Genomic DNA, 16,174 nt, shown 5'->3' with positions numbered 1-16,174 from the left:
TTTGGCCACTTTTCTCAGAAATGTACCAAGAGAAGAAATACTTGTGCTCTGTGTGCGTGTGGGCGTGTCCGTCCAAGAGTGGCTCTGATGATATTTTTTCTCACCAGCATTATCAGACTGACTCTGCTAGTTTGGTCTTGTTATACGAGGCCTGTGCTCCACTGCTAATGGCACTACTCTAACACACTTGTCTTGCTAATTGTTGCTTAACAAGCTTGTTAACCTTATTAAAGACTGTCTGGCAGGAAACAAAAAACAAGAAGTTGAGATGTTTTCAAGGCTTATTAAACAAAGCTGAAGGACATTAATGATCTTCAGTAGAGCAGGTTGTTTACCTCAGTGGGGAGAAGAGGACAGGTTTGTTGGTTTTGGAAAAAAAAAGTTTATGATTAGTATTGGAGTGATTTCTCTTCACCATCTGAGTTGCAATAAATATGAGTTCAGTTTGAAGAATGCGGCCACATTAAAGTAAAGTAAACTACTGCACTGAAAATACAGAGAAAACACATAGCCACTCCAAGAATTAGGACTTTTTTCAGAACTTTTCTAATAATAATTCTTCATATTTTCCTTTAACTTTGTGTTGATGGGTGACATAAAATTCCATAATATTCCATAATATTCACCTTAGTCATATTGTTGCTCATCTCCAGGCTCACCATGGTTACTGTGCTGTACTTCACTTCTCAGGCTTATATATTATTAATTTGAGTTAAATGAAACACGTTTGTCCTCCAGGAAATGAGATGGCATTCCAGGGAAACTGCTGGCTCGTTTCCATTCGCCTTTCTCAAGGGACTCTTTATGTTTTCACTGAGACCAGGAGACATTGACCAGGGTCAGCGGTGTGACATTCAGCTGCCTTGAGTTGAATTTTGATTAAACAAAGAACCACTTTCTTTTTTCCCTGTTTTATTTTCAAAACACACTGTCTGTACTTTAAATTCAGCGGATATAAAGGAAGGGGACATAGAAAACAAACCCCTCTGTTATGAACACCAAGACAGTCAGGTTGTAGAAAAATGAACAAAGAAGCTCTTTCTGGTTGTTGTAATCAGTGTTTCTCTAACATTCAGCTCAACTACTTTATCCTGGTCTCATTTTGCAACATAGAATAACACACTTTTATAACTGGAACATACAGTATGATTCTAGTTACTTTACCAACCACTAATGGGAACAAAGTGCTTTTTTTGGAAAAAAACATGGAACTATGAGTTCTTTAAACTGGGATAGAGTTTAAAGGTATAGTGTTCTAGACACACAAGTTAATGTAATCAGCAGTGAGTCAGTCTGTCATTGTCATCTCCATGGTGCCCAGTCTGTGATCTAGAAGTAGTCCTGTAGACTCTCACTGGAGGCTCACACACTCTGGGTGTGTATTCAGGAAGCAGTTGTAAGAGGCTGTGATCAAAGTGGCCAGGCAGAGGGACAGAGTGGAGGTTGTCTGTATTTGGCATTAGCATTTAGCAGGTAAAGTGTCTTTCTCTACCTGGTGTGACACCTAATATAGCACAGTGCTGGTTCTGTTGGACCTCAGCACAGTATTTGACACTGTGAACCAGGACATGTTTCTAAAGAGAACTGGGTTGGTCTCTCTGGTACAGCAGTTGAATGGTTTAAATCTTATCAAAGAACAGAGACTTAGATATATAATGTCTCATCGGACTGTCACATGTGGGGAACCCCAAGGTTCAGTCCCGGGGTCCCTCCTATTTAATATCTATGCTGGTTCTGCTCTGCATCCCCAGAACAAGAACCAAACACGGAGAAGCAGCATTCAGCTTCTATGCACCACAAATCTGGAACAAGCTTCTAGAAAACTGCAAAATAGCCGAAATACCAAGTTCTTTTAAAACCAGCATATAAACCCAGCTGTTTAGTTACCTTTGATTACCAGTAAATGGAACATTGATCAACATATTTAATGTGTATTTGCTTGATGATTTTGTAATGTAATATTTATTGCTTGTTTCATAATTGGCTACTATTATGTTTTATGTTTAGTGTAAAGCACTTTGCTTGCCTTGTTGCTGAAATGTGCTATAATAAACGTCACTTAACTTGCACGTTACTATTAGCAATGGAGTTATACAAGCTTCACTAACCGAACAACTTAAATTTACTTTTTGGTGATATTGTCATTTCTTTTACTTGCAAAGAAAAGTAAAAAACATTTATTGACATGTGAAGAAGGCCGTATCTGCATCTGAAAAATGTAATTAAAGTCACATCATACAGTACTGCTGGTCATCTCTATAAGAAGTTTTATCAGAAACAACAGAGATACAGCCTCATGTAAAACCTATAACATCATGCAATACAGAACATGAAAATATCAGAAATGTAGGCATCGTGATGGCAAAGATAGAAAACACACCCAGAGTTATTTTTTAATTGCTTAATAAGCTACTGCAAAAGAGGGTGTATGCTTTTTACACTTCACAGGCAAAAAAAGTATACATATTACAGACGACATATTCAAAATGAAACTTTAATGAACTCACACACATAAAATACTTAATTCACACCAAAGAAGTTACAAGACTTTCCAAAATGTAAATGTCGGGAACACCAGATTATTGCTTGAACAGATTTTACATAAATAGGCCGTAACATATTTACACTGACAGTAGCTGTGAAGGCCAGTTTTCCTGAAAACACAACTGCTTTAGAGAGTAACGGTGAAGGCTCCACAGTGCTTCCACCATGGCACAGAAATGGACATAGCAGGTTCACTGGAGCCGTCATATCGTAAGTTTAAAAAATAAAAAAATTAACACATTACACTCTTTCACCAATGTCTGAAAATAAAACTGATTTGTATTGTAGTTCATAAAAAAGGTAGATGAAGTGTCTTCAGCTAAATATGCGAATACACTGAATACATTCAGAGCTTTTCAAATTCCACTTAATCTGCCACTAATGACACCTCAGAGGAATTCAGAAACCGATCGAGTGGATCAATATCTCCACATTGATCAGCCATCAGGGTTCAGTTTGTTATTCTGTTTTACTGCAAACCTTTCAATGTAATATCCACATTTCTGTTTGAACTCACCTCAAAAATAAAAATGAAGTACATTTTTTAAGCATAAGAAAATATTTTTTAAAAAAACATCCTCACATCCAGTCATAAATGTTTCAGCTCAAAATGACCTCAACTGAACTCTAAAAGGCAGACTTTGAATTGTTTTGCAGTGGTTATAAATTGTATACAATCTAAAAATAATTTCTTTTACCTTTTCTGTCTGGATGGGTGTTCAGCTGACAGCTGGTCAGAACAGGATCTGGACTGAAGATGACCGCTGCTATTTTAAAACAAGTAAACAGAGTTTATAAGATCTGTTTAAACCAGTCATGTCTGCAGGAGTATGGTTATTTACCACAGACCATGAAAGGTCTGGAACAACAGGCTTCTGATGTGAAGCACTTGAAGAAAAATAGACACAAAAGCTACTTGTGAAGTCTGTGTGTCCAGAGCAACTGTCCAAATGTTATGTCCAAAAAATAAGTTAGTCTTCACTTAAAACCCCAACCAGATATTTTGAGCCAAACTTAATTCTCCTAATCCATATGGATACAGGGCGTTATCTACTAGAGGTAAAATATAATCACGACTTACCTCCACGCATAACCCCACAAAAAAAAAAGGATCTAAATCCTGAGGAAACTTTAGACTACACGGTTTCCTCTAACTGTTCTTCAAATGAGATTCAGGGTGATAAAAACAAAACAAAAAACACCCCACAAATCTGCCAGAAAAGATGTGGTGGTACCGATTTAAACTGCAAGCATTTAAATGCTTTGGATTGTAAAAATTACTGTCAGAATCATTCACACCTTTAATTGATAATTACTACATAGCCTTGTAGCCTTTTGTGGTGGATATGAAGCTTGCTGCTCCTGCTGCAGAGTCCTCCACACACTCTAAGCAGGTTTCAGATTTGACTCCTGCTGCACCGTGTCAATACTGGTTCCAGTTCAGAGTTTTGGCCATTCTGACTGGTTATCTTCTGTCAATGTCTCAGTTGAATACAAAAAGTTACCTTCCATATTTTTATTTAAAAAAAAAAATTATACAAAATCCACATGCCCATGCTTTAATTTTTCAAAACTCTCACCAATGGGATAACATATGTATAAAAGGTAAATGTTATTACTATGGGAATAATGCCATATGCAGTCAAGTAAGTTTCAGTCTCCTAAAAAAAAAAAGTGCCTACTAAAAATTGTCAGCAACTGCAAGAAGTTTAAATAAGGCTTAATAGAGCATTGATAAAGAAAGAAAATCTGATAGGACTAAATCTTCAGAACGTACAGAACAAAGCAGAGGATCCTTCTTCTAGAGCAGAATCATAATGCTTGCATAGTCTGACAGAGAGCCAGTCACCGTCTGTCTGCTTGTCCCATGCTCCTTCACAAACTGTCAAACTTATGTTTTAAATAGTCTTTCATAACTTTTGCAATTGGAAGATCCTCCAAGAATTTCAAACTTTGAAGGCCAATACAGTGACGGATTTTTATTCGACACAGGTCCTGGAGACTCCGAGGTTGCCCTGAAAATGGAAAAGAAACAATTACCAAAGAGCTCAAGGCTGCACTGGCGCAAAAAGTGAACTTGTTAGAGTTAGTTACTTAAACACATAAATGGAAACAATTGTTAAGCTTGTAATGTTTCACACTGTGAGCCCTCCACTCCCCTCCCCAAAACACACAGTTTGACTAATCTGCAGAAATTTCCAGTAGTTTTCACTCATTTTCACAGATATTTGATGTAGTCCTGGATATCAGACCTGCCTGTAGGAGGGACTGCTTAGATGTCTGTCTGTAGGTCTTTTTCTTTTTGGTGGGTGTTTCTACAGAGCGCCACTGTTTTTTCTGAGCAACGTGACCTGCACCACCACCTTCTGGTGACACTCTGGAAGCAGGTTCCAGAGTGGGAAGAGGTGTTTCAGGGAACGTCAGAAACGTCTCGTTCAATACCCATTTACATTTGAAATACTACCTAATTAGTTCAGTACTTAATGAACGTAAAGACGCCATCAAATTATTTCCTAAAATCAAGCAGCTCTGATAAATGTGTACTGGTAGACTGATGCTGGTCCATCTGGGAGACCTGCCAGTGGATTCAACTATGTAGCAAATGGCAGTTTAAATGTCAGATGCCACTATAGAAAAATATATCATGCTTCAAAAATAGACACAGAAAATCTATACATACAGTTGAGCTCAAAATTGTTCATACCCATGGTAGATTTCAGCTTAAAAGTTTTCATTTTACCCACAAGTTGTCTTCTGAGCAGGCAACTTTTGTGACATAACGTGTCATGAAATGCCTCTTCATGACACGTTTTGAAGTGGCTCGACCTGTCCTGATTTCAGTCTAACAGAATCTGTAAAGAAGCTAAAGATTAGGGTGATGGTAAGGAGGCCTCCCACCCTCACACCTGAAGCTCATCACTAAAAATACATCAAAATACCAGAGGAAACACAAACACAAAGCTGACCCGCAATCATATGAAGGTTTTAATTGCTTCATATACTTTTTGACTGACTATTGAGAAGGTTATAAATTTAGGTGACATGCCAGTTTCTAATAAAATGTAAAACGAGTATCAACTTCCATAGTTTTATTATCTTTTGAGAATTGTGTGTCTTATGTCCAATCAGACAGAATTCTTGGTTGATCTTTCACGTGTATGAATAATTATGAGTTTAACTGTATAAATAAATGTAAATATACAGTACAAGTTTTTTTTCTGGACAAAAAAGCCAACATGAGAGAGAGGCTGGCATGTGCAGTGGCTGAGGAGAACAGAGCGCCTGTCACCGGATGGTGCATGGTCCCTTTCATGTCAGAAGCCGAGGTGTAATCAGTAAGCCTGTAGATATATGATCCAGCTGAACGTCCAGAGTCCCTCAAAGGCCCGGTCCAGTCTCAAACAGCACACAGCTTTTTGTTACCTTTGATATCAAAGTTGAGGCAGCAGCAGAGGAATGCAGGCATTGTTAGGTCTCAATCATAACGCTGCAGGTGATCTGCTGCTCTGGAACAGAAAGCCCCTCAATGCTTTTTCAAACATCTCCCTCCACTGCCACTGAAAACCTCCGTAGTTTTTTTACACTAAAAATGGACAGTATGGATGATCTGAAGACGGATTTTACCTGCATTATTACGAAATGCCAGCAAAAGACACACATCAAAGGCTGAACCCAGGTTTTAGCATCTCTAAAATATTAGTATTCAAGAACAAATGTTATTTAGGTAAACACTATTTTATGGATTTTTACACAAACCAAATGTTTCCTTTAAAGAGTTTCTCTGACCATATGTACTTAATCAGGCTGTGCAATTAATTATTCAATATTAATCTTCAGCTTCAAATTATACAAAAACATTACACCATCCAGCAACACAACCAGAGAAAATCTACATACAGAAAATAACTATATTATTGAATGCAACTAGAAGTTTAGAGAAATGTGAAGAGTCTTTCACTAGTTATACTACAAGGAGGGAATCAGTTCCAACAAGTATTCATCAAATGTCTTGTAATTAGTTTTTTATATTCCAATGTTTTTTTCCATTTGTTTATGGTTCATTTGTTCTAGAGACATTGCTAAATTTATTTGGGTTCATTTTTTATTATATTTTGCTAAATTTTACAGGAATAATTAATGAGAAGGTGTGAGGGAAATTTCAAGGTGGATTCAAGGTTTCTGACTGTTCTCTAAAAACTTTGTTCTTCTAACCACATTGAATCATTTTAATAACAGATTATAAAATTAACCAAAAATGATCAAGATTTGATTATTTCTATAATCATACAGACCTGTCCCTAAACTCATCCTGTTGTGTAGCGGTTGTTTCTGTCCTACTGACGGCTACTACACACAATCAGACTTCCTGATCTTGGGCTCTGATTGGCTGTTCACTTCAGCCTTAGAAATTAATTTTACAAATCTGTGCTCATCTAAAACACAGATGTTCAGAGTTGTTTAGTGTAGGTAAGGTACTAACTGCTCATAAAATTCACATTATAAACTTAAATCCTTACATACCAAAATTTAATTTATAGGTATTTTTGCTCTTCCGTCTTATTTTTAAAAGGGAGCAAAAACATGTTAATACGTCCATGGAGTCCATGATTCTCCTGATCTTTTTTTCCCTTAGTTTGAGTAAAATGTAAATGTTGATGCATATGAAGTCTCAATTTCAAATTAATTAAAAATTCTTTGTCAACAATACAAATCTTTATTTGCATAACCGATTGAAAAACAAACTCTTCTTATAATTGCTGACCAGCTTTTTGCACTTGTCCTCTGGTGTCTTAACTACTTATCTTTGGTGATGAGCTCCAAGTATTTGAGGTTGGAAGGTCTCACTGCCATCACCCTAATCTGTAGATCCCTCCACAGATTCTCTACAAAAGTCAGGTCAGGACTCCAAAATGTTAAAATAACTTCCAGTCAGAAAAAACATGATGGTAAAACCCAAAGGTTTTTCAAACCTTTGGGTTATATTAATAATATTAAATTATTAATATAACCCAAAGGTTTTTCAAACCTTTGGGTTTTACCATCATGTTAATATAATTGATATTATTATTAATATAATTATATCAATTATATTAATGATAATTATATAATTATAATCTAATGATATTGAATATAATTAAATATTATATTATATATTATAATACTCTAATTATATAATATTTTATAATTATATTCAATATTATTTAATTTAACATAATTAAATTATATTGACTTATATTATTCAATATAATTTGTTGGTTAATTTGTTTGCAAATACTTAAGAGCAGGGCTGAACAGTACTGGGTGAACTGGATCACTAAACCACTGCTTCCAGCATCTCTTCAGTGCAGCTGTGAGACTCTATCCAACCATTTGAGTTTCCTATATACGTAGATGCCAAGTGTTGGAGTGTTAGTGTGACACTTACTGGTGACCTCCTGCAGGAAATCCAGACAAGGCCGGCTAATTCCAGACATGCTAACAGACACAGCTACGGGGGTCTGGCCTTCGTAGTTCCTGGTGTTGGTGTTAGCCCCATATGTGTAGAGCATCTGAGCACACAGCGCATCGTCCCTAAGGGCTGACAGATGCAGGGGGGTCTGTCCATCTTCAAGGCGACCAAGGTTTGTGTCTGCCCCCCTCTGCAGGAACATACGGCAGTAGGAATGGTTTCCTTTGATGACGGCGTAGCGCAACAGGAAACCGTTCTGAATATCGATGTTGGCGCTGTGGTCCAGCAGGATCCGTACGCAGCTGGAGCGCTCGCGGATGATGGCCAGCTGCAGCGGCGTGGTGCCTTTGTCACTAAGTGGATCCACCTCGGCCCTGAACTCCAGCAGGAGGCGTACGAACGAGTCACGGCCGTAATGGGCTGCCACGTGGAGCGGTGTCCAGCCATCGTTGCTTTTAGCGTTGATGATGTCACCACGATACTCGGACTCCAGCATCAGTCGGGCAATGCGAGCCCTGCCATGCATGGCTGCATAGTGAAGGGCTGTGAAGCCACCAATGAAGTCCTTCACTGTGGGGTCCGCTGTACAAAGCAGAATGGAAACAAATGAACTGCATCATTACCTGCTTTTAGCTGTGAGGTGAAAGAAAGAGGATTTTCTAGCACTCCATTACTAATTATTTTCAGTAACAGGTATCAAATATGTTAGAATATACACTTCCATTATTTTCTATTAACTACGTATTTTGGGGCTAACACCAGAGGCTTCTTGTTGCCAGCTCACCCTCCAAGGTTGCCTGGCCATTGATTTCCTAAGCAATGCTGCTTATAGGCCTGTCGCCATAAACGGTAAATCAATTAATCGTACGATAAATTAAAACTATCGACGTCATTTTAATTATCGGCATTATCGTCTCTTCCGGCCTTTTTCTCTTTCTGTTAATGACACTAAATGAAATAAGGCTCAACTCCGGTGCTCTCCACTGACCCTCCTTCCTCATTTCCTTAGTGTAAAGCCCAGCGCACACGACACGATCTTAGAGCTGTCGGCCGATTGTCGGCCCATTTTCAATACCTGACAGACCCAAACATTAGCCTACAGAAATCCTAGATATAACGGTTCGATCAGGTTCGTTCCTGCCATGTGGTGTCCAACAATGGGCACAAAATAATGGCTACAAGTCCAGTTAACTAATTTTAAAACCAGGCATTAATCAATGCTTTACTACAATCTACCTGCAATGCATGTGGCTAGTGTCAGTCCTGACTGAATGAAAATCATTAGAACCTATTTACGTCACGTTAACGAAGAACAGCTGAAAAGTTACCAGGTTTATCAACTGCGGTAGCAATTTCGCTCCAACTCCTCCCCTTGTCATTTCTATATTCTTTGCATGTTGAATAAACATTAATGTTGTTTCCACATATCATCTCCAATGTCCGCTGGACTTCGGGTTGCGCTGTGTCAGCTGTTTGGGATTCCCCTCAGAAAACACTGAGGAGAATCCAGCTTTCTGATTGGCTGCCTGTCACATTCAACAGGCTGTGTTAAGCTCCCAGTCGGGGAAAACCCCTGATTTAGATCAGAGCGGCAACGATCTACCGTAACACACCACACAATCTTAGAAAGACCAACGTTCTAAGATTGTTGTAAGGGGAAAAATAAGAGCAAAAAATCATGTAGTGTGAAATATTGCATCACGTAGTCGATGTGCCCATTTTCTCTATTTAAATCTAATGATTACTGAAGGGCAACATAATATACAGATTTCATAATCTGCACTCTTTTGCTTGAATGCAGTATTTATTTCCACTTTGGCTTTATGTTGTTTAGTTTTTTTTTCAAGTGAGTTTTTTGTTAATGGAGACTGAGAATCCATTTTAGTTTAGTTTTTGGTTGTTTTGTTTATTTTGTTTATCAGTTTCAGTGTTAAATGTTCTTTTGAAAATAATGTGTATCTATCTTTGGCAGGAAATCACATGCATTATTATGTCATTTCCATTAAATCAGTGTAAAAAGGTCTTCAAACAATATTATCGTTTATCGCAATAATTTTTGAGACAATTAATCGTTGAGCAAAATTTGCTATCGTGACAGGCCTAGCTGCTTAATTCAAATCTCACTTCATAGACAGTCTGGACTTTCTCCCATTAACTTGGTTTCCTCCAGTAGAATTTCTACCAGGCCAACCAGCAAACTGCGTTGTTTTAGAATTTTAGTCCACCTGTAGTTTAGCAGTGTCAGCAGAGGAGGTTAATGGAAGTGTAACTTCTAGTCTTTTTAGATGTTGTTTAACATCTTTTAGCTCCATTTTGTCATTTGTTGTTACTGCAGGGTGAGTCAAGCCAGTTCTTCTGGGATGTGTGATTAATAGGAGCAGAGCAGTTTGGGGCCGTGTGTGAATTAGTTAGTCTAATTAACTTCTGCATCTTACTGTCTTTCCTCACCAAGGTGAACTACCTCTTCTTCCATTTAGACTATAATAAGTAGATTAACACGACTTTATTTCGTGTATTCTCCTTTATAGATGAGGTTGTATTGTAGGCTTTTTGAAACGCACCACAGAAACCTGAGCTCTACCACCAAGATTATAATTTTGGCTTAGATTAAACATCTAAACTACAGTTCAGGATGTTTAGTATTGTTCATGATATTTTTGTATTTCACAACAAGCAGAAAAATGATTTACATAATACATATTCTAATAGATATTAGCCTTCATTCTTCCAGCTCCTGACTGCTGAGGGTTGCAGCCGCCTGGAATCCAGTAGGTACACAGTCTATACGGACTACTTATCTCTAGGCATTCTAATGACTTTTCATCATCCCCGTCTCTCAATTATTCATGTGTGTAGACCTGCAGTGATTTGTGTGTCTGGAATGATGATGTTAGTGAATGGTTGCATTTTCTCTGGCGATTTATACCATTTGTTTCATTTTAACAAACAGGGTCAAGTGCAGAAGTCAGTTTCCTTTCAGGATAAATATAAAATTCATGTTTCTATTAAAATTTCAAGGAGCTGCTCTGGGACTGATCAAGATAACAAAAACTAATAAAAACAAAAGCGTCAGCTTCTAACCTCCATGCTCCAGAAAGACTCGGACGCATCGCTCCTTTCCTTTGGCAGCAGAGAAGTGCAGCAGCGTCCATCCGTTGGCGTCCCGTATCTTAGGTGAGTAGCCCTGCTCCAGCATCCTCCTGACGGTGCATATGTCCCCCGCTGCCACTGCAGCCTGGATCTGCAGCTCCTCATGGAGGTCAGGGTTCCCTCTGCAGTGATGGTTCAGCATCCTGTCACATTTTACAACAGGTATTTTTATCTGTTCACTTTGGAAAAACTAAGAAATGCATTGTGGTTCTCAAAGGGACTGGGGTTATTATCTGAAGTGAACTTGAGGTTTTTGTCTTGCTAAGAGACATTTGAACTTTTTAATGTTCCTCAGTAAGACTCACCTCGACCACCTGCTTTTTGGCAGATCTGTGACATAGTGCTGGATGGATATTTGTCTGGGTTGTTTTAGACTTGTCAACCAACTTTCTTGCTATCAAATAATGAATTTCATAAAGCTTGGAAGTGGCCAGACTGACTTACAGGAACAAAATCTTCTCTAAGATACATGATGTCTTGCCTCCCTCAGTCCAGTTAAACACCTGGACTGACCAGAGAAGTAGTCTGTCTATCTTTTACTGAGTTGCTCACACACGCTGATTCTGAGGTATGCATTGAAGTAGCAGCGACTGGAAGCTACTTTCACTTTTAATTCAAAAGTATCAATAGTGTACTTAGTTTTTCATCAACTGCTTTCCATTTTGGTTTCATTTTTGAGAACCAGTAGGTCCTAAATGTAAAACTAATCTTACACTGACTTCCCACCCCATCACCATCCACAACAACCCTTTGAACATACTTAGATGATATGAATTATGACAACATTATATTTTGCTACAAGATATTATTAATTGATTTTTTATTTCATTGAAAAAAGTATTTCCCCATAGTTTTTTTTATTACTTTTTAGTTTTTTAAAATGTCATAATAATAATAATAATAATAATAATAATAATCACCATTTGCTAAATCCATTCAAATTTTCAACTGCAGTGACCTTACAATAAATTTCGAGTTCAGTTTAATCCATTGCATAGAGTAACTTTACATTATGGTCAAATCTGTATGTATATACACAATATTATTATATCCCTAAAATAATTGGCTTAATGTCATTTTTTGACCATTATTTTAGAAAAGCGACAATATCTCAGTTTCCATTACAGAAGACAATATAACAAACTGTTTCTAAGGAATAGAGAATGAATCAAGTTAATGTTAATTTTCAAAACAGGCTTAATGAATTTCATCTCATATTTCTCAGGGTTTACTTAACATGATTAAAATCAAAACGTACCTTTTAACCAGCTGAAGAGATGGGCTTCTCTTAGTCATATTGCTGCTGCACCTGCAGATGTTTTGCTGCAAAATCAAGACAGATAAATCACAACATGAAGAGCAAATCTTATTTCACCTCTTCTTCTAATCTCTAATTTCTTCACGTTAGCACTGGGAGTGTTCAGATTTATTTTTATATGTAGAACAACATGACTAAGTAAAACTCCCTGGCTTTTCTAACACATTTTCCAGGATAAATCCACAAAAAGGTGCAAGCTTCTAGAGCTGTGCTACCAAATTTTTGCTTCAATTCTGATTTGTATGCCAAACGATCCAAAAGCTATTTCAATGAAAAAAAATCTTAAATACTTGTGGTTAATCTTAACCACACTAAATCTCTCTCGATAAAGGAAATAGAAGAAACTCCAGAGTAGAACTTCAACACAAAAGGTTTTCCAACCTTTAAATTGAATGAATGAAGACCGAACTGGTCACTTCAGCTAACAGGACGGTGTGACCAGCCATCGGTATCAAAGATACCAAAACACTTTTTCCTCTGTTTCCGTTTAGATTGATTAAATATCAATCTAAAGCTGACAATTTGCTGTTGTATATGGTTAGACATTATGTAAAAATGAAAAGCCACATTGTACAAAAGTAGAATTAAAAATTTTTTATTTTAATAATTAGAATTAACACCAGTTAGTAGTGTGTTTCCAAACTTAAGAGTAACTATGCTAGTTTTAATTGTGACTTTATTTTCTTCATAATTGAGCTGCCCTGAATGTTACACACCCACCGACTCACTTCTGTTCTCCACAATATTTTTTATTTTATTCTCACAACCGTAATAATGCAGAGCATAATTTATTCCATGGTACTTTTACATTTGTCTTTTTTTATGTCTTCCTAGCATTCCTTTAAAATTAAAATAACATGCTGAATGTCTTAAATATCTTGCAAGCAGGCGAGACATAAGTGCATTTTATTGGTCTGTTGACTTCACATTGTAAAAGAAACCGCCTTCTTGAAGAGATGCCCTGTTTCTAGGATTAGAGCCAGAATTAAACTCAATTCTGCCAAGAAAAAAGGTTAGAATATTTTTTTTCATTTCCAGTGGCCCTAATCCTCTTCCATACATTCTCTAGTGTAGCGTTTTAACCTTTAAACCTTGTGACTTTGAGTTGAACAGGCTGCAATGTGAAAAGACTGCACAGCACATGATAAATACTCATCCTGCAGGGTACTAATAACACACAAGACTGAACCAAAAATAAATAAATAAATAAATAAATAAAAATAGAGTGAATTATGAAGGACAAATATACGGATAAATTAAGAAGTGTTCACATGTTGTAAATGATCAAATACGCCTTTGGAATAAAAAATGAAGCAGAACAGTTACATTTCAAACTAAATCTTCTGTTTAAACTGATTATTTGTTTTCCAGTTTAAAACGGTGTAGCTCATCTTTGGAACAACAAATGTTTAGCAACTTAAATGGTTAATGGAGCAGACTGGGAAATTAACAATGAGAACAACAAAGTAGCAATGTTTTTAAAAAGAATTAACATTAAACTGTACATAATTGTAGCATGAAAAGCCAGCTAATAAGAGTCCAAATGTAAAGAATATTCAGTCTGAACTTTAGAGAAGTAATATTTCCCAAACTCCTCGAACAAAAGCCCAATTTAGGGATGTTATTTTTACCAGGCTGCTAGCTGATGCTAGTTAGCCAGCAGGCTAACTAACTCCCCAGCGTTAGCTCGTTAGCTTTTCTATGCCTTCAGGAACCGAGCCAGGGACTAATACGCAGCAGTGCAGTGGATTTGTCGATAATAAAGTTGATACTGAACATTTACAGCCAAAAATGGTACCGCTGCTTCGATAAAACAAAGACTTACTGTGCAGACGCTAAGCAGCCGTTTAGCCAATCAATCAGCTCCAGGGAAGACTGGAGTTGTCAAAGCTGCATATTTCTGCTCCCTTCCGCTCAGATTCCACAGCAAACAGCTCAGCTCAGGGTTCAGGAAAACTTCACCAACAACACCTGGAAGTTCCGTCAAAGTTCATTTTGCTGTCAAAATCGCTTCAACTACTAAGTCTCTGTGACAACAGTGTGACCTCACCGGGAAAAACAACCAAACTTCCGTCTTCTTCTTCCTCTTCTTCACAATAAGAGCACATGCAGCTCAATTTGAACAAAATGAACAAAAGGTGGCGGGATATAAAAAGTTATCCTTACAGGGAAGTGGTTTGGAAAAGGTAAAATGCTCCCAATGCAACAAATAAGATAGAAATCAGAACAATATAAGGAAAAATTATTTTGTTTTGTCATGTTCGTGGTTGAATCATTTCACATTTGAACAATTATTCTTCTGGTTCTCGATGCTCTGCAGCTCGAAGGAGTTTTGCTCTCACTTTTTTTTTTTTTTTACTTTTGGACAATTATGATGTGTTACTGTGGCAATAAGGTATTGTTTTTTTTTTTTTACAACTGGGAGCAACTGGTTACCATAAAAAAAACCCCTCAAATAACCAAAACTACAACCCTAAGTCCCAGAGGCGTTGAAAAGGAGGCTTCATGGATGCAGAAGAGGACCAGAAAGAGAAGGAGGAAGATCAAAGCATCTTTTGTTCCATCAAGTCATAATGGAGTCTTGATGGTCTTCCATCAGGCCAATATGATGGTCATCCTTCTCTAAGCATTTAAACAGAGCTTTAAAGAGCATTGACAGCAGACAGAGTGAGGTGGAGGATTGAATTCTCTTAGTGTTATTTTTTTTTGTCTGTGTTGCATAGATGGAATGTTTCTCCCTCTTGTTTTTTCTCATATGCTTGTCCTCAGAAGCACAGGTGGCAATGCTGACATTTTTAAAGTAAAATATTTTGCTGATTGCGTTTGAATGCAGCCAGACGTTGGTCCTGTTGACATTATAGATGCTTAAATCCTCACACACATACATCTGCATGTGGAGAGAAAGGAAGGTGGAATTTATACAACTTTCCAATGATAAGATAATTACTCTTTACTCTAATTCAAAGATGCACTATTTTAAACTGTTGCACGCAAACTTTTCTTTGACACATAAATTTTAGTGGAATTGTTTGGAATGAAGAATGAGAAACAATATAACTTGAACATGAAAATGACTTCTTGATGCAGGAATACATTATCATTAATGTAGGATCTAGACTGGGCATTGAATAATTCAATCAGTGTTCATGATTAAGATACAGTAGGTGCTGTAGGGCTCAGTTATGGTTCCCTGCACATAATTGAATAAAAGGACACAAGTTAGTTGAAAAACTTGCTAAAATCCTGCAAAAAGTGTTGATATGAATGTAAAAATGAGCAAAAGAGAAGTTAAAAATATAGTTAAGTTGTATGTAAAGAAAAAATGGCAAGATCAAGAGAATGAAGAAATCAAGGTTCGCTGTTGTAATATTCAAAAGAGAGTGGAAGAGTTTAGGAAAAGAGATAAAATTAGATTTGGTCGTTTTGTGCTGAACAGAAGCTACAGCTAAAATCTCCAATAAACATGATAAAAGTGATTGTGATTATTGTAGACAAGAAACAGCACAGAATGTTTTCCTACCAAATAAATACATGCGAAATTTATTAGTATAGAGTCTAAATAAGAAGAGAAAATGAGGGGAATTATTTCAAAAATAATTAAGGAATTTTTGGAGGCAAGTGAGTCTAATGGGGGAGGGGATTGTCAGGTGTATTTAATTGTTTTTTTAAAGATTACAGCGGTAGAAAATAGATTCTGACCCATATTAAAATTC

At 37.1% G+C, this 16,174-nt stretch overlaps 1 protein-coding gene across 1 annotated transcript; it reads right to left on the bottom strand.

Moving 5' to 3' along the window:
- Positions 1-2,381: 2,381 nt before the first annotated feature.
- On the bottom strand, positions 2,382-14,528 carry asb7 (ankyrin repeat and SOCS box containing 7). The gene is made up of 5 exons (XM_032561368.1): positions 14,287-14,528; positions 12,402-12,466; positions 11,075-11,286; positions 7,970-8,575; positions 2,382-4,559 (listed from the first exon to the last, which is right to left on the bottom strand). The coding sequence occupies exons 2-5, from the start codon at positions 12,437-12,439 to the stop codon at positions 4,420-4,422; spliced, it is 996 nt and encodes a 331-aa protein (XP_032417259.1). The 5' UTR covers positions 12,440-12,466; positions 14,287-14,528; the 3' UTR covers positions 2,382-4,419.
- Between the last annotated feature and the right edge of the window lie 1,646 nt (positions 14,529-16,174).

Source organism: Xiphophorus hellerii, chromosome 4, assembly GCF_003331165.1.
Source record: "Xiphophorus hellerii strain 12219 chromosome 4, Xiphophorus_hellerii-4.1, whole genome shotgun sequence".
Classification (NCBI taxonomy): Eukaryota; Metazoa; Chordata; class Actinopteri; order Cyprinodontiformes; family Poeciliidae; genus Xiphophorus; species Xiphophorus hellerii.
The sequence above is the reverse complement of the archived record's forward strand: the minus strand, read 5'-3'. Positions and strand labels throughout refer to the sequence as shown.

What these genes read in the sequence shown, in the direction of transcription:
- asb7 (XM_032561368.1), bottom strand. Translation starts at nt 12,439, where the DNA reads ATGACTAAGAGAAGCCCATCTCTTCAGCTGGTTAAAAG. An exon ending in TCTCTTCAGCTGGTTAAAAG is followed by an intron (nt 11,287 to 12,401) that starts GTACGTTTTGAT and finishes AAAATGTGACAG; the next exon opens with GATGCTGAACCATCACTGCA. An exon ending in AGTCTTTCTGGAGCATGGAG is followed by an intron (nt 8,576 to 11,074) that starts GTTAGAAGCTGA and finishes TGCTTTGTACAG; the next exon opens with CGGACCCCACAGTGAAGGAC.